General features: G+C 56.8%; 1 protein-coding gene across 2 annotated transcripts; it reads right to left on the reverse strand.

The window, feature by feature from the left end:
• Positions 1–2,044: 2,044 nt before the first annotated feature.
• SHF (Src homology 2 domain containing F) lies at positions 2,045–22,570 on the reverse strand. 2 transcript variants are annotated; one of them, XM_030955574.1, is made up of 7 exons: positions 22,100–22,570; positions 15,081–15,210; positions 13,920–14,129; positions 12,275–12,403; positions 9,303–9,474; positions 7,733–7,852; positions 2,045–4,647 (listed from the first exon to the last, which is right to left on the reverse strand). In XM_030955574.1, exons 1-7 carry the CDS (start codon positions 22,568–22,570, stop codon positions 4,461–4,463), a joined length of 1,419 nt encoding a protein of 472 aa, XP_030811434.1. In that variant the 3' UTR covers positions 2,045–4,460. The 2 variants fall into 2 exon arrangements, with proteins under 2 accessions (XP_030811434.1, XP_030811435.1); XM_030955575.1 differs by lacking the exon at positions 12,275–12,403 and having other exon boundaries at positions 22,100–22,483.
• Between the last annotated feature and the right edge of the window lie 887 nt (positions 22,571–23,457).

The following is a 23,457-nucleotide window of genomic DNA, read 5'->3' on the forward strand; positions in this document are numbered from 1 at the left end:
AGGTCATCTAGTCCAACCTGCTGCTGTGAGCAGGGACATCTTCAGTTAGGATCACGTTAGATCTCCAAGCCCTGGCCTTGAATGTTTCCACACATGGGATTTCCACCACCTCTCTGAGCAACCTGTACCAGGGTTTTTACCACCCACACTGTAAAATACTTCTTGTATCTAATCTAAATCAACGTTCCTTTTAGCTTAAAGCAATTTCCCCTTCTGTGTGCCTGAGCATGGTGGTTTGGAGACAGACCTCCAAAACTGCACAAAAAATGACAGAACTACTCAGGTGTAGGCTCGGAATTAGGTGGAGGCATCCAAGCAGACATGTCTTGGCACAATTTCCAAACAGGACACCAGGAGCAAGTCAGTGGTTTGGAAGGATGCTGGGAACCATCCTGAAGGGACTGAGTGAGGGTGGTCTCCAAGTCAGAAGTTGAAATTTGTCCTTTGGGTCAAACATTTGGTCTTTAGGAGAAGATTGGAGAGGAGGCATTCAGCTGGGCCATGTCTGTGCCAGTGCACATGTGTGCTGTGTATGTGCCACCCTGCACATTCCACTGGCAGCCCAAAGGGATCAGGAGCAAATTTCTCTCCTTTTCTCTAAACTCTGGCATCTGAGCTGTTATCTGATCCTCCTGCAGATTGCTGTGCTTGGAGGCAAAACAGAGGGCACAGCATTCTCAGAGATACCCAAGTAACTCCAGCATCCCTGCTAGGGCTGGGCTTCAAGGGACTGCTCCAGGCCAGAGGGCAGGAAGGGGGCATGGATGACAATGTGAGGGTTTAACCCAGCCCCACAAGGATCAGCTGCTGGCTCTCTCCAGCCTCTGAGGTACCTGGGAGCCTTGATGACTTGTGCTGGGATGGGTGATGTGAGGCTTGGCACTAACCAAGGGTTTCATTTCTAGCAGGTGGGAGACATTAGGGACAGAATTCAGTGAACACACCCCAGCTTCCCAGGTGGGCAAGCTCCAACTCTGCCCTCTATCAGTCTTTTCTCCCTCTTGGTTGCCTCCATCCTGCAAAACTACACATTTTCATAGAATGGTTTGGGTTGGAAAGGACCTTAAAGCTCATCTTGTTCCAATCCCCTGCCATGGGCAGGGACACTTTCACGATCCCAGGATGCTCCAAGCCCCATCCAACCTGGCCTGGAACACTTCCAGGGATCCAGGGGCAGCCACAGCTGCTCTGGGCACCCTGTGCCAGGGCCTCACCACCCTCTCAGCCAAGAATTTCTTCTTATCTCATCTAACCCTGCCCTCTTTCAGTTTGAAACCATTTCTCCTTGTCCTGTCACTCCAGGCCCTTGTCCAAAGTCCCTCTCCAGCTCTCTTGGAGAGCCTGAGGGCACTGAAGGGGCTTTAAGGTCTCCCTGGAGTCTTGTCCTCTCCAAACTTCACAGCCTGAACTCCCCCAGCCTGTCTCCATGGGAGACAGCCCTGTGAGCACCACTTTGGTCAGTGAAGTCCAGGGCTAACACAGCCCCAGGCTGACCCAGAACAGGCAGGGCTGCACCAGCTCAGCCCTGACCCCGTGCACAAGCTGTTCCCAGCAGTGCTAATCCAATTACAAAACAAACTTCCTTCCCCCATTCTCAGGAGCTGCAGCACGCTAAAGCAGCCCTGGGATTGTGGAGGGCTTTGTGAGGGACCAGCAATGAATGGCAGAGGGAGGAGGGATACAGAGCACAGGCAGCTGGGAGCACACGGGGCACTGCTGGGACAAGTGGATTAGAATTATCACAAACAAAGGTCTTTGGTCTAACTTTATACTCCCAACAGGGTTAACCTTAAAGCCCCATAAGGTTGTGCATGCCCTTTTCCCTCCTGGGGATTAGCATCCTCATGAATAGGGATCCCTGTCACCTCTCCAGCCCTGCTGGATGCCTGCCCTCACCCACCCCATTCCCAAACAGTGCTCACTTCAGTCACAGGATGCCAAAGGCAGCACTAAAATACCCTTTCAAGAGAACTTCAGTTCAAATTTTCTGGGGAGAAACTCCTGCTAGAACTGGAGTCATAGATTTTTGGTGGTCAGGACAAAGGAAGGGGTTATTTCCCTTTATTTGGCATTGGTGAGACCACACCTGGATACTGTTTCCAAGTACATGAAGAGAGGGATAGAGTCAGAGAGTCCTGCTGAGGATGGTTGCGGGCAGAACAAGGGAGTTTCACTTCTTTACCTGGAGAAGGGCTCAGGAGAGATGTGATTCCCAGAGCAATGACCAAGAGCCATTTTGCTGGAGCACTTGCACACACAGCCCAGCTGCAAACAGTGCTGCTGGTCCATGCCTGGCTCTGGGCAGCTGGTGCAATGCACACAGGCCTCATTCCTCTCATCCCTGTGCTCACAGGGATGCTCTTGAGATGGAGCCAGCTGACTGAGCAGGATTTCACCACAAGGCTGCACAGCCAGCACTGCCTTCCAGGCACTTTGCTCCCTGCCACAGCTCCTCAGGAAACAGCCCCACACTCTGTGGGGAGTTGCATGGACACAAGAAGCCTCTTTCCCACCCCCAGCTTCCAAGAAGGCAGAGGATCCCCATGATGAGCTCTTCACTGGAGCCATCAGGGCACAGCAGGGCTGCTCGAGTGGCACTTGAAGCCTTCTAAGTGCAGAAAGGGCACCCAGATTTCTGCATCTGCTGCCCTTCCTGCTGGCTCTGGGTGCAAAGCCCTCCCAGTGGAGTCACCTCCATCCCCAGTGGACAGAATGCCTGCCTGGGATGGAGAGAGGCAGGCAGAGCTGCCAGCAGCCAGAGGCTGTAAGGAGACACCGGCCAGCTCAATCCAATGCCTTTTAAGGAGCGCCAGAGGCTGAGGCATCCTGGACCAACCCCCCAGACTTGTGCAGCTCCCAGTCACGGGGTGCACTCACAGACCACACTGGCCATGCCCCTCAGCCCCCACAGCAGCTCAGATCTGTGCAGGGCAGCCAGGACAGCTGTCTCTCAGCTGGGACTGAGTCTGAAAAACCCCAAACCCCGGACAGCAGAGCAGGGTTCCTGCAGAGGCTGCAGCACTCACCCACACAAAATCCCTCCAGTCCCATCAATCACCTCAGTGTCCCCCAGCAACCAGCAGGGACAGCTTCTTCCTGGCAGCAGGCAGAAGGGAGCATGATGCGTTTTCCCAAAGCCTTCACCAGGACACTGCTAACTCATCCCACCAATTCCCCAGGGCTTTGCTCCACTAGCAGAAAAGGTTTTGCTGGTCCAGCAGTGAATTTGCTGCTGTCATCCCCACCCAGACAGCAGAGGGGAAAGGGAATGTGCTGCTGGGGAGTAACAGCAGGATGGAGCTGAGGGTGAAGCATGGATAGAGGAAATGCATGTGCATGGGTATAGGAGCAACACCAGGAACAAGGTGAAAAGGCAAGGATGTATGAAACAGTACAGAGCACCAGAGAAAGGTTCAGCCAAAAAAATAAAGAGGAGCAAGCTGGCCCAAAGACAAGCTGTCAGGAAGACAACAGGAGTGGAGCCAGTAATTTCTCAGAGGAGATCAGGAGCTCTGTGAAATCCAGAGACTTTGCCTAAGATTTCTGAGAGGTGAAGGAAAACAAGAAGGCAAAAGATCCCAAAGAGCACCCTCTTCTACAGGGAGTAACAGGCAAGTCCAAAACCATCACTGCCCACAAAGGCTCTCAAAGACATGGCAGGGACATGACCACCAGCGTCCTTTGTCCCCTGTGTCTCAGAGGGGACACTGGCTGACCACACCAATCTCAGTGTATCCAACGGTGCAGCGAAAATCAATTCCCTTAAAGCTCTTGTGTAACAAAATTTCCAGTTTTGCTACACTGATCCCCCACTCAGGGGGGATGTGGGCACACAGTCCCATGAAGCAGGAGACAACCATGCACCGCTTTATTAGGCAGTGGTGCTGCACACATGGCCAAGGCCGGTCACTGTTCACGTTTGGCACAGGATGGCAGTGAGCACTGAGCAGGGTGCACTGAGGGCAGCCTGCCTGGCACTCTGGACGCCTCACTGGCCCCAGGCAGGTCCTGCTCACCCCTGCCAGCCTCCTTACCTCGAGCACAGCCATTTGTCTCTCATGGGCAGAGCCAGGCACCCTCACGGAGGTACCTCAAGCCTGCTACCAGATGATTCATCCCCATACTCGCACACACTGCCCCCCTCCCGGACTCTCCAAGGTCCCAGCTCCAGTCCTGGCATGCCAAGCTCTGCCAAGGAGGCAGGTGTGGAGGTGTGGACAGCCCCATTCAGCTCCTGGCACAGGGGGTCCTTCCAGTGCCACGCCAGCACAAAACCAGAGCACGGGAGCCCCTGGGAGAGCAGGATGAGGGGCCTGGCTGCAGCAATCCCCGACAGCAGCGGCTGTGCCCAGCGAGCCGCTCACGGGCCTGGAGCCCATCCTGGGCACGGCAGCGCTCAGCCCTGGGGATGGGCCAGTTTTGGGTGCAGCCAGCCTGGAGCCTGGCTCGTGGGGTGATCCCTATAGGGTACGGATGGCCACCGGGTACAGCAGGGACATGTGCTCGGCCCCCTTGATGGGCAGCTTGCGGCTGGCATAGTGATGGATGATCTCGGGCACGCTGTCGAAGGGCGGGCTGTGCTGGCCCAGCACGTACTTGTTCTCCTGGGTCCGTGACAGCTTCATGTGCATGAAGCCCTGGCTGCTCCTGCAAGGACAGAGCAAGGCAGGGTTAGGGGGTAGAGCTGGCCCCAGCCTCCCCTCAGCTCCTGACCCCCTGACACAGGCAGCCTGCCCCTGCAGCTGAGGGGACACTGCTGGCTCCTGTCTGCAGCCACGGCTGTGCCTGCACCATCCTGCTCCTGGCTGACTCCAACAAAACCCGCAGAGCAAAGGAGGGACAAGGGCAATGATGCTGCACAGTGTCCCTTGGGGAGCACGGCCATGCAGTGGGGTGTGCAGGGCCCACCCAGGGCGTGTGTGGTAGGGAAGGCATCACCTGGGCAACAGCAGCAGGGGCGCTTGCTGTAGGGTCACAGAGGGGTACTGGCTTTTGCTCCTTGCATGTGACAAAGCTTCTTTTCTCTGGTTCTCACAAGATGCCCTCAGCTCCCAGGACTTCAGCTCCCAGATCTCCAGCCTCACCGTGGCAAACCAGGTTTTTCTCCTTTGGCCCACAGCCAAAGGATTTTCTCCTTCCCCCTCTCCCCATGCCACCGCTGCAGGCTCCATAAAGCCTGCTCAGCACAGCAAGAGCATTTCCCAGCACAGCACGGGCACGGAGCCACGCCAGGCTGTGCAGGCAGACCCTGCCACGAACACTGATTCCAAGTGACGGACTAATGGCCCTGTTGCTATTAATTTGCGTCTCCAAGGAGAGCCACAGCCTGTCTGCAGCGTCTGGATTGCACATTATGGCAAAATATTGATGACTTAAAAGCAGACAGGACCTCATCAGTGATGCTGAGCTGCTTGGAGTGCTGCACAGCCCAGCCCCATCCCCCCGGCTGGAGAGGGGCCATAATGGACAGCCCAGCTGCATTAGCAGAATGGCTTTGCAATCCATTTAGAGACAGGAGCAAGGAGCCAGCTGTCCTGAGAGACAGCCACAGCCCCCCAGCATGGGCTGAGGAAAAGCAATAGCTTGGCTGTGGCTTGTGCCCCAGCTGGGAGGGAACCGGAGCGCTGCCACAGGGAGCCATGGAGAGCTGACACTGGTTGTCCTTAGCCCCAAGTGCTCCACAGGACTTTGTGACAAGCTCAGGGATGTGGTGAGATCACACCCCCAGGGAGATGACTGAGGGAACAGGCTGCAAACACCAGCAGCCAGGACAAGGGGTGCGTGCTGCTCCTGCTGAGCACCTCTGCAGGCACAAGGAGGGACACAAAGCTTTGCAGTGTGGCCTCAGCCACCCTGGCGGACTCTCCAAGCATCTGAGGCAATGACATGACCCTGTCCATGACAGTGCTAGCCTGGACCAGCCAGCACTGTCACAGCAGGGTTAAATCCTTCCAGCTACCTGACCTGCTCCTGGCTGCTCTCTCTGGTGCATATTTTCCTTTAAAGCAACACCAAAGTACTTTAGGTCAGCATTGGAACACTTTTCAGACCATCTCCTTGGCTGTGCCTCCTTCCTCAAGGAAAAAAAAAAGAGTTTAAAAAAAATAATAGAGAGCTGCAGACTCTCTGTAAGCCAGCTTACAGCTATCTAAAAAGCATCCCAGGGGATTTTCCTTGCACAGGCTCTACAGAGAAAGGCAGTGCAGTAAAAATCCTGCTCCCAGGGCTGTGGGTTCTCCACAAACTCTGCAAGGACAGGCAATGCCCAAGCAACTCCCTGATGGGCTGGGGAAGGTGGGATACTGCTGCACACCATGGCCTAGCCACACATGCCCTCTGAGAGGAGGATTTTGCCATAAGACTGAGGATGATGGCAAGAAGTGAGGGGAAAACCACTAAGAAACAGGTGACTGGCTTGTGGAGAGGTGATGGAATGCCACCTTTGGTGATGGAATGCCACCTCCCAGGCTCTCCAACACACAGCTGGCTAATGCCACTCCCAAGGCAATGCTGAGACCTCTTGCAGCTTCAAATGCAACCCCCCAACCAGAAGAAGCTGTTGCTCCAAAATGGCTCACAAGCCAGGGCAAGGAAAAACCACAGAAAATTAAAATATCAGTAAAAATTAAATAATCAGGAAAAATTCTGACCAAAAAAAAAGGAAAGGAGGGAGCTATTCCAGAAGGGTTTATTGGCTGATCTGAAAGCTCTAAATGCAGAGGGAAGAAAGTGTATTTTCAGTGGAGCTCTGCCCTGGTTTGGTGCTGAAGGCAACAAACAGAGTGAAAAAAATGTGAGGAGAGAGCAATCTAATTCACAATTGTGCCACTGGGAAATAAACAGAGAGAATGAAACCCCTTGGGAGCAATGCAGGTAGAGAGACCACTGGGGAAACTCAAAGTGTACTGAGAAAAGCACAGGGTTAAGGGGCCTGTTGTTGGGCAGGGATAGCTGAAGTGCTCAATGAATACTTATTTCCCATCTGGCAGGAACAGAGCTAATATAGCTGTCCAGCAGAAGAGCAAGAAGGTATTTGCTCATCCATCATCATCTTCAGACAGTAACAGCTTTGATTTTGTGGATTTGTGCTGCCCCAAGAGCCAGGAAAGAGCTGGATGAGGAGCTGTGGGCAGTTCTCCCCTGTCAGGACACATGCAGAGATGCTTCATGCAGTTTTGGCATCCAGGGAATCTGGAAAACTTGGGGAGAATATAAAGATTCCCCAAAAAGCACAAGCAGAAACCAAGCTGTGCTGTGGGGATGAGGTTTCCCTACTGGCAAACCAGAGCAGGGCAAAGCCCTCTCTACAGCTGAGCAATGGATCTGTGGGCTGGGGAGGCAAGGATGGGTACCCACATTCCCATCAGCAGCGGGCTCTTACAAACTTTCTTTTCCCATAAAACTAAGCTACAAAAAACAAGGGGGAACAAGAAAACAGAGCTGGAAGCTGTAACCAGACACATCTGACTGAGAAGTGAGGCACATCATTTGATCCATCTGAGGGATTATTAGCACTGCCAAGGAAGAGCAGTGGGCCTCCAGACCTTCCTGAGAGATTTTTTTTGCGAGACACCAAACCAGAAACCTGTGCCACCCCACACAAAAGCGTGGACTTCATACTGCAGCCACAAGTGGTCAGCCAATGAACACGGGCACAACTCACTTGGGGCACCCACCTAAGGGTCACCCGTGCTGTGGGTGCACCCCCCCCAGGCCTGGCAGGCTCACTCACTTCAGGGAGAGGGAGAAGTCGTTCTTGCTGGTCTCGCTGTTGCGCACCAGGTAACTGGCCTCCTTGCACAGCCGCAGCAGCGTCTCCGCGTCCGTCCGGCTGATGGCCCCGTGGTACCAGCTGCAGGGACAGGGCACACCTGGCAAGGGCTCTGCTGGGCACTGAGCACACACTGTGCCAAGGGCTCTGCTGGGCACAGGGCACACCTGGCAAGGGCTCTGCTGGGCACTGAGCACACACTGTGCCAAGGGCTCTGCTGGGCACAGGGCACTGAGCACACACTGTGCCAAGGGCTCTGCTGGGCACACAGCACACACTGTGCCAAGGGCTCTGCTGGGCACACAGCACACACTGTGCCAAGGGCTCTGCTGTGCTGGGCACATGGCACACACTGTGCCAAGGGCTCTGCTGGGCTGGGCACATGGCACACACTGTGCCAAGGGCTCTGCTGGGCACAGGGCACTGAGCACACACTGTGCCAAGGGCTCTGCTGAGCTGGGCACTGAGCACACACTGTGCCAAGGGCTCTGCTGGGCACAGAGCACACACTGTGCCAAGGGCTCTGCTGGGCACACAGCACACACTGTGCCAAGGGCTCTGCTGGGCACCGAGCACACACTGTGCCAAGGGCTCTGCTGGGCTGGGCACTGAGCACACACTGTGCCAAGGGCTCTGCTGGGCACTGAGCACACACTGTGCCAAGGGCTCTGCTGGGCTGGGCACTGAGCACACACTGTGCCAAGGGCTCTGCTGGGCACTGAGCACACACTGTGCCAAGGGCTCTGCTGGGCTGGGCACAGGGCACACACTGTGCCAAGGGCTCTGCTGGGCACACAGCACACACTGTGCCAAGGGCTCTGCTGTGCTGGGCACATGGCACACACTGTGCCAAGGGCTCTGCTGGGCTGGGCACAGGGCACACACTGTGCCAAGGGCTCTGCTGGGCACTGAGCACACACTGTGCCAAGGGCTCTGCTGGGCACACAGCACACACTGTGCCAAGGGCTCTGCTGGGCACTGAGCACACACTGTGCCAAGGGCTCTGCTGGGCTGGGCACAGGGCACACACTGTGCCAAGGGCTCTGCTGGGCTGGGCACAGGGCACACACTGTGCCAAGGGCTCTGCTGGGCACAGGGCACACACTGTGCCAAGGGCTCTGCTGGGCACACAGCACACACTGTGCCAAGGGCTCTGCTGGGCTGGGCACTGGGCACACCTGGCAAGGGCTCTGCTGAGCTGGGCACTGAGCACACACTGTGCCAAGGGCTCTGCTGTGCTGGGCACTGGGCACACCTGGCAAGGGCTCTGCTGGGCACAGGGCACACACCATGGGAAAGGCTCTGCCCTGGGGCAGCAGCAATGCCAGCACCTCCCCAGGGACTGCAGTCACACTCAGGGAGAGGGAAGGGGGTGGCACCTCTGGGGTTGGGAGACAAGGGGCAGGGACAAACAGGCTGAAATGTGGAGCCAAGGAAGAAAGGAAGAAGCAAGTCAGCCCCAGGGATCTGGGGCAGGGCTCCCTAGTGCAGTGGAAGGGTCGGGCAGCCATGCTGGGCAGGCAGGACTCACCACTGGCTCTCCAGGGGCAGGGCAGGGTCGATCCTCTCCCCAACAAAGGGGCCAGGCTCCGCTGTCAGTGTCTTTGTGTTCTTGAGGCTGCTGGAGCCGTGCCTGAGCACAGCCTTGGCCTTCTCCTCCCTGCAGGGCGAGGTGCGGCCGTACCCCAGCCCCTCCGAGGGACCTGCAAGACAGACAGACAGACAGACATCACAGGCTGGGATCCAGAACTTCCTCTGGCACGAAGAGCCAGAGCCACTTACATCACACTGGGTCACCTCACAGTGCCCCATCCCCCTGGTCTAAGCAAGGGCAGGGCAGCTCTTGGGCTCACTGCAGAGCCCGGGCTGGAGCCAGTAGCTGAGCCCATGGAAGACATTTCCAGGGAGGTTTCAAAAGCTCAGGAGGTTTTGCTAATGCAAAAATAGATCCAGTGGCTGTGGTACAGGGTTAAGTGAGATGCAGCAAGAAGAGGTTCCCCGATCTCAGAGGAAGAGGGGATAGATGGAGCTAAAGGAAGCTGTCAGTTTGGAATCAATGGACACATTCTGCTGGCACAAATAAACATGGGTGAAAAAACAATTCCCTAGGGTGGGAAGGGGGCATTTTGACTGCAGGTACCTCCCTGACACTGCCACCTGCCTGTCACCAGCCCAGCCACAGCCAGGAGTGCAGGGGATGGACCAAGCCATGCCCCAGGGACCTGGTCTCCCACTGCCTGTTATTTCCACGCAGGATGATTTCAGCATTAACAATATCAGTTCTCCTTCCTCCCAAGAGTTCATTATTGTTCCCTGTACCACAAATCCCCTTGCACAAATTACTTATTGATCAGGCAGAGCTGCCACAGTGTGGGGCTGCCAGGGGCTGACACTGTGGCAGCACAGTCAATCTGGAGATGGCTGAGCCCAGAAATGCCCTAGGACTACTGGAATGCCCCAGACAGAACAACTCTCCAGGCTTCCTGGCTGCTGGAGGGGGATGTAAAAAATAGCCAGAGGGATGTTTTCCTCTCTAGCAGGGCATCCTCTAAGGCAGCTGTTTGAGTGCCACCTTGTCCAAGCCCTGTGCAGGTGAGCAGGACTCTAGCCCCCCAGCACTGCAAGGAGGGGAAGGCAGCCAAAAGCAAACCCAGCCAAAATCCTCTGCAGCTCAGCGCGGCATAACCCACCCTGAGCACAGCTCAAGGAGGAGGTGCCTGGCATTATGGCTCAACAAGCCCTGCTTCTGCAGCACTCTGGCTTTTCAGCAGCCATGCTGGCCCTTGTACATCACACACAGGCTTCAATTTCAACTCATCACCTTAAAAAATTGGGGCAATCATTAAAAGCCAGACAATCAAACAGCCCAAGTGTTTGCTGGCGGCACAAAGTCATTGTGTTCCAGGCTCAAAAGAAATGCATTGCACCTGTCAGAGGGAGACAGAGGCAGGTGCATGATTAAACAGGATATTAAAAACAAGCCCTTAGGAGGAAGAAGACATCCTTCAAGACATTCAAGTCACCCCCAGACATGGGAAATAGAAAATGAGACAAAACTCTGGCAAGATAAACTTAATACAACAAAACAAGGCAAGTCAGAGGAAGAAAAAAGGGACTCCGTGTTGCTAAAACCAGGAAAAATGACAAAGTGATGTGTTCATCAGGAGCAGGATGCATGTCAGAGCCACTGTGGGGATAATAAATGAGAAGGGAAAAGAAGAGCCTGCATAACAAAGAGATTAATTTTTTCTTGACACCTGCACTCACTGCAGGAAGAGGATCAGAAAATTCCCACCTGCCAAGACCTTTCTTCTTGAGGACTGATCTCAGCCTGCAGCATCCCTCGGGATTTGGGAAACACCCAACAAAGCCCGGGCAGAGCGGCCACTTTGCTCTCGAGTGCCCCCACCATCAGCACCAAAATAAGGCATCACCTGCAGCCTGTGCTCAAGCCCACCCAGGAGGCAGCAAAGGCCACACTGGCTTTTATCTTATGAAGCTCTGCAGGGATCTGGGTAGCTGCAGATAAGGAAATCAGACATGTGCAGCTGGCAGTGCAGTGAGTGCCCACCCGGACAGCGTCAGTGACACACAGGCAGGCACAGCACTTCACAGCAAAAGGCACAGCCTGCATCCCAGCTCCCCACTGGTAACAATCCAGTCATGGCTCTCCACAAACTCCCCCCACCTAATGCTCTTGGCAAAATCCTAATTCACCACAGCATAAGAGCAAGGTCCTTGAAATATTAATAAAGGGTTAAAAGAGAAGCAGCAATATTTGGCTTTCATAAGTGAGACTGCCAGCAGCATCCAAAGGGGATTTACCCAGGGGCTCTGTGCTCAGCACACACAAAAAAGGTTTCACAGCAAGGCAAACCTGAGATGACAAAGTGTACCTGGGAGATTTGGCTGCTCAGGATAGCAAAAGCAAGAGTGGAGAATCCACAGGGACCTCCTGACACTAAGCAGCAAGGTAATAAAACAGCAGAGGAAACGGAGCAGTGCTAAATAATGAAGAGAGGAAAAAACAGCCCCAGCTTCAGCACTGGGATCTGAATTAGCTGCTAACACACCTGTAAAGGACCTGGGCATTAAAAATCAGTCAATAAAAGAAAACATCAGCTAAATACTCAATACAGTTGTTGAGAAGACCTTAAAAGCAGCCATCAAATGTTGGGAATTCGGAGGCAAAGAGGAGAGAACAAAAGGGACAGTAACAACTCTGCCATGCCATGGAATAATCCCCCAGAGCAGCTCGGCTGCTGAGAGCAGAGGCACCAAAGAGACAGTGAAAATACAGCAGGACAAACAGCTGGTCCAGCACACGACAACTGAAGGGGCCAGGAGGAGCTGGGGGAGGGCAGAGGAGGAGCTGGGGGAGGGCAGAGGAGGAGGGGCATGTGTGGCACTGCCCGGGGCAAGCCCCAAGGCGTGGCAGCAGTGCAGAGTCACAGCAAGCAGGGGCTGCAGCCCCCAGACACGGCGCTGGCACGCAGGACCCACCATTGGCGTCTTCGTAGCTGTGCTGCGCAGGGAGGGGGGCACCGGGCTCCCCATCCGGGGGGCTCTCACTGCTGTCCAGCTGTCCCACCGGCGGGGGCCATGGCAGGTCTTTAATGACCTTGATTTCAACTGGATGGGGGTGGGGAGGGGGGGGAAACAGAGAGAAAGAGAGAGAAAGAAAGGGTTTAGAAAAAACCATCAGCAACACCAGAGGCCCACAGAGAAGGAGAGCAGTTGTGGGGGGAAAGAATTGAGGTCTAAATTCCCAGGAGCCCTACATCAGCTTGGCCACCTCATCCCCTCCACAGTACCAAGCAGGGACAGGCCTGAGGTGGGGTACATTCCCAATAGAGAGACCCTGCTCCTTCCATTAGTTTTTCCAGCCAACCCTCTCTGGGGTTTGGGGGAGCCTGCAATCACCCTTTTCCACATACTTGTCGGTCTGGGGGTCTTGGCCAAGCATCCCATTGCCATCTGTCCTGCCATAGGTACCTCCCAGTGACCCACAGGGTACACAATTCCCTGCCAGGCACCAGTGGGTTGCAGCCTTGTGCCAGCAGCAGCTGCCCATCAGCAGGGGTCTCATAGACCCCCTGAAGGGGGAATGGGCCAGCAGAGATATTTTGGCATCACTGGAGAGAAAAAGTACCCCATGAAATACAGCAGGATCTGCTCTGGCTTCAGAAAAAAACAGGCAGCAGGTCCCAGTGTGGCCCAGGGAACAGCAACCCAACTCCCTTGGGACTCAGAGCAGGCCTGAAGCACCCTGAGCAGCAGCCACGTGTATCTACAGGTGAGCCAGACCTGTGAACACACCACCTCCACCCAGGGATATCAGGTAAGGCAGCTCATCCAGAGCACAGACACCTCAGCACAAACCCAGCCCAGCAGAGCACAGTGATCCATGATGGAGCCTGACACACCAAATCCTTGGCACAGGGTGCTGTGGGACCTGGGAGCCCAAGCACAAGTGACACTGTGACACTGAGCCCAGCACACACATCTCCAGCTCCCAGTGCCCAAACCCAAAAGGTGAACCACTCCCCAACCCCAAATTTCCACGTCTCTCTGCCATCATCTCCACGCAGTGGCACCAGCCTGAGCACCCTCAGCAGCAGCTGCAGCACAGACACACAATGCTGCAATTAAAATGCATCCTAGATAAGAGCGCAGCAATTAGGCAGCACCGGCAAGGAGCCAGTGCTAATGCACAGCATGGATTTCCTCATTACCAAACACAAACACAATCGATCCCACAGCATGGATAAATAGGTCAGGGGGGCTGGATGAAGGCTCCTTGGCTATCCTCCTGCCCTGAGGAAGGAGGGAACTGCTTGAGCCCAGGGTGGAGCCCACCCCTGCAGCACAAGGCTGAGGGTTTTAATTTGCACCAGAGGCTGTGATCGGTCAGAGCATGGGAGAGGCAATGGGAGACAGGTGTTGGACAGGTTACCAAGGCAGATCTGTCCATCACTCTGTCCAGCCTGGCTCCCTGCTCAGAGAAACAGCTTCTGCAAGAGCACAATACCCCCTGAGCTATGAAAATGCACAGACCAACGTTACTGACCCCTAGAAGATGAAGGAATCCCAAAGATCCAGCTTCACAAAAAGTGTTGTTCGCTTTATGGCTGCTCCCATCGCTCACCTGCAAAGGCTTTGGAGATCCTCTCCTTCTTCCATTCCCAGGGCTGGTCATATTCCTCTGGTGGCCTCTCATCATCCTCGGGCAGCCGGGACTCCCTGGGCCTGGGGCAGGCCGAGCAGTCACTGTCCATGTCCAGCACAGGCTCATAGGGAGTGTCATAGAGGGGCAGCGGCCGCGCAGGAGCCTCCCGCAGGCCCTTCTGGCGGATCTCTGCCCAGACAGCAGGGAAAAGACCGTGAGCCTTCTGCCCAACACAGCCATGATCCCCCCAAAACCGTGCTAGGTGACAGGGATCAATGTCACCCGTGGTGAAATGCGGCAGGGAGCATCAGCAGAGGAGGAGACAGCGAGCAGCCGCCACGAGCAGGAGAGCGGCTCGGCAGCACCAAGATGCCCCCAGCCCCACAGCCCCACTCCTGGGCAGCCTGGCAAAATGGGGTCTATGAGAACAGAGTACCCTGAGCCTGATTTCCTGCAAGCAGTGAGGCTGGGTTTCTCCCCTGGACACCCAGAGTGGTTGGCTTAATAAAACGCCCTTCCCTCAAGCAAAACAAAGTCTCTCCCACAGGCACAAGCAGTCTCTCCACTGCTCGCTGGTTTTTCCAAGAAATATAATGGACTACTTCAAAAAGCCACATGAGCTTTCCAGAAACCACTTACTCCAGGAAAACCACAGAGCTGCAAAGCAGAGCCAGAGCCAGCATGGTGACCCTGAGCACTGCCTTCAGGAGCACATGCTCTCAGCTCCCAGCTTTCCAGCCCCAGACAGGCCCACTGGGGGCCCTGCTGCTGCAGCAGACACAGCACGTTCTGGTCCAGTCAGTCCTAACTGAATTAAACAGCTCCCACATCCATCTTCGTTTTAAGCCAGATGCATGGAATGTCAGGTCTCTCCTGACTCAACCTGGCAACTGGGGTCCTGGGGGACAGCATCACAGGGAGAGATGTGCCTGTAGTGCTCAGACAGTCTTTGCGTGCTCCTGCAAACCTAGTGCACAAGGATAAAGCTGGGAAAATTCGCCTGCAAAATGGCTGTCCCCCACCAGAACCATCACCCAGGTTTGCCTTATGTGGGGGCTGCAAGGAACAGAGTACAGTAGCCACCAAACTCAGGGACCAGAGGTGTAAAGAGTGGCCTTTGTGTGACACCTTCCACCTTACCAGCCATCATCTTCTGGGCTTCATAGGGCTCCATATATCCATCATTCTCCATCACCTTCTCCAGCCCTGCCTGGCTCCCTGCCACCTGTGCCGCATCAAAGGGATCTGCATAGTCCTCCAGAACAGCCAGCTGGAACAGGGCAAGAACAGGAAAGGGTTAAGGCACTCTCTGCCTTTATTGGCAGGTGGAAGGCAGAGCCCACCACGAGCTCCTCCAGCAGCAGCCAGAGTGACCACTGAGAACCCAAACTCACACCGTGGCAGCCCTGCAGAGCCCTGCAGGCAGCTGACAGCTTTCCAGGCACCAGCATTTGGCTGTGGAAATGCTCCAGCCTTTGTCCTGAAAGCTGAGATGGAGCCAAGCAGAGCAGAAGGCAGCTCTGCCCCTCCCTCACCATCAGGCCCCAGTTGCCAGCACCCACACACATGGCCGGGCCTGGTCCCACTGCAGCACAGGGCTGCCTGCAGTGCTGTACCCCTCCATGGCACACAGATGCTCTCCTGCACACAGCCACACTTCCTTTCCCAAGGTGGACAAGGGGCACAGATCCCAAAACCGGGCTGTCAGCTGCCACTGGCACAACTAGGAACGCACTGCTTATTTTCCAGGGCTCCTGTGCACTCATTCCAAGAGCTTTTCTAACAAAAGGGCTAAGAATAGCCTATGGCTTCCTCTCCACAGCACCCCCAGACACATCCAAGTTAAGTCAGACAAGATAGAACCTTCCTCCAGGAAGCCAAACCAGGAGCTTCTCAAGTGCCAGGTCACAGGGTCAGCACCAAATTCCTGAGATTTGCACTTTTTAGTGAAAAGGATCCTGCAGTAGGATATGGGGCATGTCCCAGAGCTCAATCCCCTCCAGCACTGCAGCCACATGCCTGCTCTAGCATCTCAGCTTCCCAGTCAGAGCAGCCCATCACATGGTCCTGCAGCCCTCAAGAAGCCTGGAGCTGTACATCCCTTCCAGCCCCAAAGCCTGCTCCCAAAGTGGGGCCAGGCAATATTTCCAGCAGCAATCGAGTGTACCCAAGCACCCACCAGGACACAAATCCCCAGCTTGGGGGGGATTTGCTACCACAAAAAGGGCTATGCAGATGTCCCATAGCAAGGACCAAATGTCCCAAGCATGGTGTGGCACCCACCTGGTGCCAGGCTCCATCCTCACCACTATGCTGCCCTGCTCCTGGCCAGCCACGAAGACCAAGGCTGCTCACACATTCCTCTGCAGCTCCAATAATCAGCTTAAAACAAAAGATTTCTCCCTCCTTCCTGAGCAAAATGCCCAACAATAGCCTGTGACAGAAAGCCCAGCAGGAAAAGGGAACAGGAACTGGAACTGTAAACACCTCCATGCAGTCCCGAGACTTGGCATCCCTGTGAGCTACATGAGGCACATGGCTCTCCGTGCCTGGCTCACCAGCTCCTCCCTAAATGTCCCAGCTCCATGGGGCATGGGGAACAGGATCAGCTCTCCAAACCTGATCCCTCCATGCCAGGGCATGAGCATTGCTTGTGATCATCCCCAGACTGCCCCACAGGAGCAGAACAGGGCTCACACATGGGAGCTGCAGATGCTGTCCCCTCAGCAAGGCAGCAGAGGACAGATGGTGTCAGAGCACTGGCTCCACCCCAGGCAGGGGGCAGCGAGCCAGGACAGGGCTCAGGAGCAGCCAGCCCCAGCTCTGCAGGGGGACACAGGCAATCTGCTCTCACCTCCATCAGCTCAGGGGCGACAGGCATCACTCAGGCCCCATCAAGCACTGGGGACACGAAGGAGCAGAGCTGAGCCAGGGGTCTGCAGCCCTTTGCTGGGCTAAATTCCCCAGGGGAAACACAAGTCACTGGTGACTTTGACAGCTGCTTGGCCAACCAGGACATGCTTCCCACTGCTGCCTGAGAGATCTCAGTGAAGCTGCTCCAAACAGCCAGGACATCCCATGGCCTCTCCCATGGCTCGAAAGCTGCAGAGGCTCTTGCTGCACCTCAACACCTGCAGAGCACAGCCCTGTGACAGCAGCAGCACCTTCACACATGTGCTCAAGACAATGGCATGAGCATGCCAGCAGAGTCCCTACACACACAGATGCACGGGCTCAACAGCCTAGGTGGGTGACTGGGCTGTGCCATGTTCAATGCTAACTTCAGCAGAGCTCTCGTGGCTCCAAGCATGCTGGGGGGCTGTGAAATGCAGTTTGCTGACTCTCCTGGGGTTAGCTGTCTGTTCCTTCGGCCCCAAGCCCAACCTGACCACATTCAAACCTGCCATGAACCACATTTCCTAGACAGACACAGACCTATCTTGCTGCTGGTGCCAGTCCTGGACCCTCCCTCTGCACCATACAGCAGCTTCAGACAGGGCCAGGAGGCTTCCCTGCATGCAGTGGTCACTATCAGAGAACCACTAAGGTTGGAAAAGACCTCCAAGACCATCAAACCCAACATTATTTCCATATTTCCAAAGGTATTTCCTCGTGTTTAGGCCTGGCTTCCCAGAGAAGAATGCACAAGCTCCAGCAGGCTCACAGAGTGGCCCCACACAGATGCTTCCAGGTCTAGAAAGCAGAGGATGGTGGAGAATCTAACAGGTTTCTGTCAAGACCCCTAAAACTGGATATTTTGCCTGCAGAAGTTTGGCAGAAGATATTAGATGGACTTTGTTGGTAGAGGATGTGGTTTGCTGGGCTCAGCTTGGACCCAGAGCAAATGGCTCTGGTTAGAGGCAAGCTCCTTGGGTTTGGGGGAATTTGCCACACTGGTTTGCTTCTCCACTGCCTCAAGGATGCCACTTCATAGCAGCAAGGTCTCCCAACTGTAGGGTGACAAGAACACAAATCCATTTGTTTTTCAAATGGTTGGATATCACAGCAGAGCCACAGAAAAGGTGGGAAGGCAATTACTGCCCCCAGGAGCATCACAACCTCAGGATGGACAAGCAAGCCCACGAGAATGGTGCCTCAAGCCCCACGACTGAGGGGCTGGAGGCTCCAGCCAGGGCCAGGAGTGGGGCAAACAGCAGGATCATGCAATCACTGGGCACATCCTAATGCCCTTGCACATGGGGCTGTATCACGGTTGCCCAGGAAACTGAATCTCTGACATTTCCTAATCTGAGTTCTGGACTTTATGAGCCATGCAGGGCTCTCAGCAGCAGCCACAGTGCAAACTGCTGCTCCCAAGAGTGGGAGGGGGCACAGCCCCTGGCAGGGCAGCTCCCAGGGGTGCTCTAAGCCCCCCCCCCCCTTTGCTCCAAGGCCAGGCATTTCCATGCTTTGCTCATTTTCCATGTTGCTGAGGGAGCTGCTCACTGCCTGCTGATCCCACCACACGGCTGTGGAGGCATCGCCTGCTCATACAGAGCACAAGCTTTGCTAGATTTGAAATATTTTGGGCACAAAGCAAAAGCCTGACATGCAAATTCACCATCCCAGGGCAGCTCTTGGTGCAGACCAGCCCTTCAGGGAGCAGCCAAGCACCACTGGCACCTGGACACATATCCTGCTTGAGCACAAGGGTTTTTCACATGTGTACCTGCCACAGCAATGCACACCCAGATCCCTGCTGCAGCACTGAGGCTGGTCTCACTCTATTGTACAATAAGGGGGGAAAGGTCTCACTCTATGCCAACAATAAGGGGGGAAAAAATCAAAACAAAATTAATGCAAAGAACCAAATCATCACTGGGTTCTCACAGTCAAACAGCTTTTGTGCTGCCCACCAGTGAAGGTGACAGATCACAGCTCTTCAAGAGCATTCACAGCTCCGACACCAAAATCCCAGGGCAGAGCTGGGGTTGTTTGTCCCATCTAACCCAGAAACATTCTACCTGCCACCACCTTCTGCCACAAGATGTTCCACTTTACACAGAGGCTTGCAGAGGATTCCTGGGGAGATCCTCCACCTTAAAAACAAGTTTCCTGCCCTGGAGGTAAAGCACATTTGGGGTCTTCTCAGAAGACTGGGTAAATAAATTGTGCAAACTCCATCAGGTGCAAAATTCCTCCAGTTTTACACATGTGGCAGCTCAGCTTTTGGCAGACACTGGAGCCAAACCCAAAAGCAAACAGAGCTGACCTTCCAAGAAGGGTCTGGTGCAGGGCCCACAGGGGACAGCTGGGCTGGGCAGGGAGCTGGGGCTGCAGCCGTGGCACAGGAGGAGGGCACACGCACGGACAGCACAGCATCGGCAGCGTGCAAGATGACTCAGATGGAGGAGCTCTGGCAGGAAGGACACACACCCAGGAGCTTCCTGAGCGGCTGTTCCCACACCCTGCAGCACTGACCCTGCACTCCCAGCAAGAACTGCAGACTGCTCCCGGTGGGCACAGGACAAAGGTGTCCTCAGGCAGATCCCCGAGCCCACCCTCAAGCACGCCCTGGGTGCAGGCAGTAGCAGGTCCCTCAGTGCATCTCTCCCCACTGCATCCCAGTGGTGCTGCTTCTTGTGCCTAATCCAAACCCAGCAGGGAAGACACCTCCAGAGTGTCCACCTGACTCAGGTGAGCGGCACAGGGCCAGCCCATTGCCCGCTGCTGTGGGGAAAGGCCTGGCACACCAAGCAGACTCAGGAGGACATGTGCTGTCCGCACCACTTCCAGCAGAGTTTGGAAAGCAGCACAAGCCACTGCAGAGCTCCCTCAAATGCATCCCCACAGGATGCTGCAGATCCCACAGAAGGGGCCAAGATGTGACAGATGTGCTACAGCAACAAAGCATCGTGCAGCCCAGGCAGGAAGGATTCCTGTACCAAGATGTTCCTGCCCTTTCCATTCTCCAGAAGAAACACGGCAGCTACAGCAGGCACAGGGTGCCCAGGGAGCACAGTCAGCCCCCAGCCACAACAAACCACACGGTCTCAGCCAAGCCACACAATCAGGAACCAGTGACTGCTCTTTCCATTTGTCTCCATCCTAATCATCCCCACTTGGAAGGGCTGTGTATTTTATTAGAGTGATTTTCTCCATCTATCATTAACAAAAACCCTCTCTGCTCCAGCAGCTCTGTCTATACACAGAATTGTGCTTCTCCTTTAATCTCCAGCATCCCCACAACCCAAGGGGTCTGCAGTCTCAGTCCCTGCAGCAGGTAGGGAACAGTGCCCACAGCCTCCTCCTAACTGTGAGCACTGAGCCCCGGGCACAACCATCACCTCAGCAGAGGCTCCAGCCAGCTCCAGTATCCCTTCCCTGCTCCAGGACAGCTTCACACCACCAAGAGCAAGGGTCACAAGCATAAGTAACCCCCCAGCAGGCACTTCCATCCTCCTGTTCCACCTTCAGGAAAAGCCACCATGATGCTGGAGCAGTCGGGAAACCTTCCCACTGCTCAGCCCAGTAGATGACAGCTGCAAAGGGCTTTTCAGCCCAACACAGTTGCTCTACATGGTGGATACTCCCTGGCTCCTCCAGGAAAACTGTATTAATGGACAGCTGCAAACACTATCAAATATTTCCACTTTTAGTCCGGTTTTGCCCAGGCTCTGGAGCTCTGTGTCCATCACATACCAGAGCACTAAAGAATTAGAAGTCTCCTCCCTACAGTGGCATGCAGGAGACCATCAGTAACCTAATCACTGCCTATCTTGGAAAAATGAAGGGTCTTCAGCCTAGCGCTGTTTGAGCACAGCTTCCCCGAATGCATCCCAGCTTCTGACTTTTCTCCAAACTTCTCAGATTCTCCCCAGCCTTTGGGTCCCCAAACAGCCTGGCTGTACCTGTCAGCAGTCCCTGCTTCCCACAGCCCGGGCTCAGCCTTTTGCACATCACAGCCTGAGTCCACATGCTCCTGCTCTGATCCTGCAACACATGTTCCAGACGAAAAACCGTCCAGACTGCCTCAGCAAACCACAGCACCACAGTGGCACCTCTGGTCCCTACTCCCACTGCCACCGTCCTCATCCCCCTCTGCTGCCTGCAGCAGCCAGTTTACCCAGCTCAGAAGGGGAGCTCTGCTGGGCCACTCGAGAAATCTCCTAAAAGCAATTAGTCAGTACAGGCAACTTCCCAAGATCCACCAGCAACAAGTTTGTCTATCTGCTTAAAACGTTCCCTAGCAGATTTTTCCCGGTGCTCATTTCATTGTGCCGCCCGGCAGTGCCAGGACCACGGATGGCATCACTGACTGTATCCGCGATTCCCTCCGCCAGCCAGATCTGCAGTCCCGTCGAGTTCGCCTGACAAGCCCCGTCTTGCAGGCGGCAGCGCTAGCGGGCACTAATTACCCCCTCCTGCCTTTATTTGCGCAGTCCCCGCATCAGGCTCTCTTCCGAGAGGGAGGCCCAGCACCAAGGGCCGCAGCCCCGCTTGGGCTTATCCTCCACCAGGTCCCGGTGCCACTCAGAGCCCGTCTCCCCATGGGGAGCTTCTGCCCAGCTCCTGCCTCTCACCGGGGATGTTTCTCGCCTCCCTGGCAGCTCCAGGCTCTGCTCTCAAGCCTGGAGAAGCCGGTGGAGGGAGGGGGGGCGGCAGACAAAGAGGCGCTGAGGCTCCCTGACAAAGCAGCACGGCATCTCTGGGGGTCCGGCCGCCGCCGCTGGCACGGGCAGCCCGGGCAGGGGAGATCCGCCAGGCACGGAGCGGTGCGAGGCCCAGGGTCAGCAGCCCCAGCCTCGGAGGGCACCGCAGACAGTGCTGCCTCCTCTGCGAGCGCTTCCCGCTGGGGACCGTACCTGCCTCCCGCGGGAGCCGCAGGAGAAGCCGGGGCCGCCCCCGGTGCCGCTGACGAGTGCCCGGCATGTCGGTGCTGCCGGGGCACAGGGGAACGCGACACGGGAGCCCCGTGGAGCCTGGCCGGGCACCCCCGGGTGCTCGAGTATCCCAACCCTGCTCCTTACTGCGATGCCAAGAGTCTGGCGGGACCACCGGGGCCATCTCCGTGACCGAGGCGCTCAGGCTCCACCTGCCCCCAGGGTCCCAGTCCTGCTCCTCACGGCAGGGGCCGAGGCTGCGGGCGGTCACTCGGGACACCGCAAGTGGCGGGATACGGCAGGGAGAGCACCGGGGCCCCGTGTCCCATCACTCACCTCCTGCGGCGGCTCGTCGGGCGGTTCGGGACCGGCCAGGGGCGAGCTGGGGGCGACCGGCACCGGCGGCGGCGGCGAGGGGCTGGCGGGCACCTTTTCCACCGCCTCCACCTTGATGAGCCGGTGCTTGGGCGAGACGTAGCGGGGCCCGTCGGGGGCGGCGGCGGGCGGCGGGCCGCTGTAGGGGTCCTCGAAGTCGCGCTCCTTCTGCAGCCGGTAGGCCGCCACGATGTCGGGCTGGGCGGTGGCCAGCGGCTCGGCCGCGCCCCCGGGCGGCAGGGGCGGCTGAGGCGGCGGCCCGGCGCGGTAGTCGGGCTTGGGCGGCGCGGGCGGCGCGGGCCGGGCGCTGCGGAAGCCCAGGTGCTCGCGGAGCCAGCGGGCCATGGTGCCCACGCACTGCGGGGCCCCGCCGGCCCCCGCCCCGCCGCTGCAGCCGCCGCGCTCCGAGCCGGCCGCTCCGCTCAGCAGCATCGGCGCCGGCGGACTGAGCGCGGCGGCGGAGCTCGGGGGGCGCGGGGAGGCGGCCAGTGCCACCTGCCGGAGCGCCGGCTGCGGGGCCTCCCCCCCCCCGCCCGCCCGCGCCGCGGCCCCGCGCCGCGGCCCCGCGCCCGCTCCCCCGGCGCGGCCCTCAGCGCGGCCCGGCCTCCCCGGCCCGCCTCCCCCGGGGCCCGCCCCGCTCCCCGCCGCCTTCCGCCGCGCCCGGCCCTCCTCGGCGCTCCGGGCCGCCCCCTGCGCTCGGGCGGCTGAGGGCTGGCGGCTCCCTCCCCGTGGCGTGGGCCCGGTCCGGCCCCGGAGCGTCCTTCGGCACCCGGGGAAAGGCCCCCGGGGAGCGGGGCGGTAGAGGGTCCCTCATGGGATCACAGAACGTGCTGAGCTGGAAGGAGCCCACGAGGGTCATCCAGTCCCGCTGCTCGGTGCAGTCCCGCTGCCCGGGAGGTGTTTGGTGGGAGCAGCCCCGTGCGGAACCCCCGGAGCAGCTCAGTCCAGGGAAACACTGAAACACGAGGGTGGCCTGTGGACCGCCGCAAGAAACCCGGCGGGAAGGGATGAGCAGGGACAAGGCAGGGAAGTGCTTGGGAGGAGCGCTGAGTTCAAGCTGGATGTGCAGAGACGTTGGAGTGAGCGTGCAGGGCTGATCCCCAGCACGGGGGCTGCAGGACATCCCCTGGGATGCAGTGGGAATGTGGCACTGAGAGCAGTCTGTTGGTGCATGGCAGCAGAGCCACAAAAATCATGCTAACACATTCTGAGTGCTCCCCCTGGACACAGCCATCACCAGCCGGCAGTTCATCCGCCACTGAGACCATCTTCCCATCCTCTCCAATGCCCCAGCCTCCCTGTCTCCAGACCTATGCCCC

Source organism: Camarhynchus parvulus, chromosome 10 (genome assembly GCF_901933205.1).
Source record: "Camarhynchus parvulus chromosome 10, STF_HiC, whole genome shotgun sequence".
Classification (NCBI taxonomy): domain Eukaryota; kingdom Metazoa; phylum Chordata; class Aves; order Passeriformes; family Thraupidae; genus Camarhynchus; species Camarhynchus parvulus.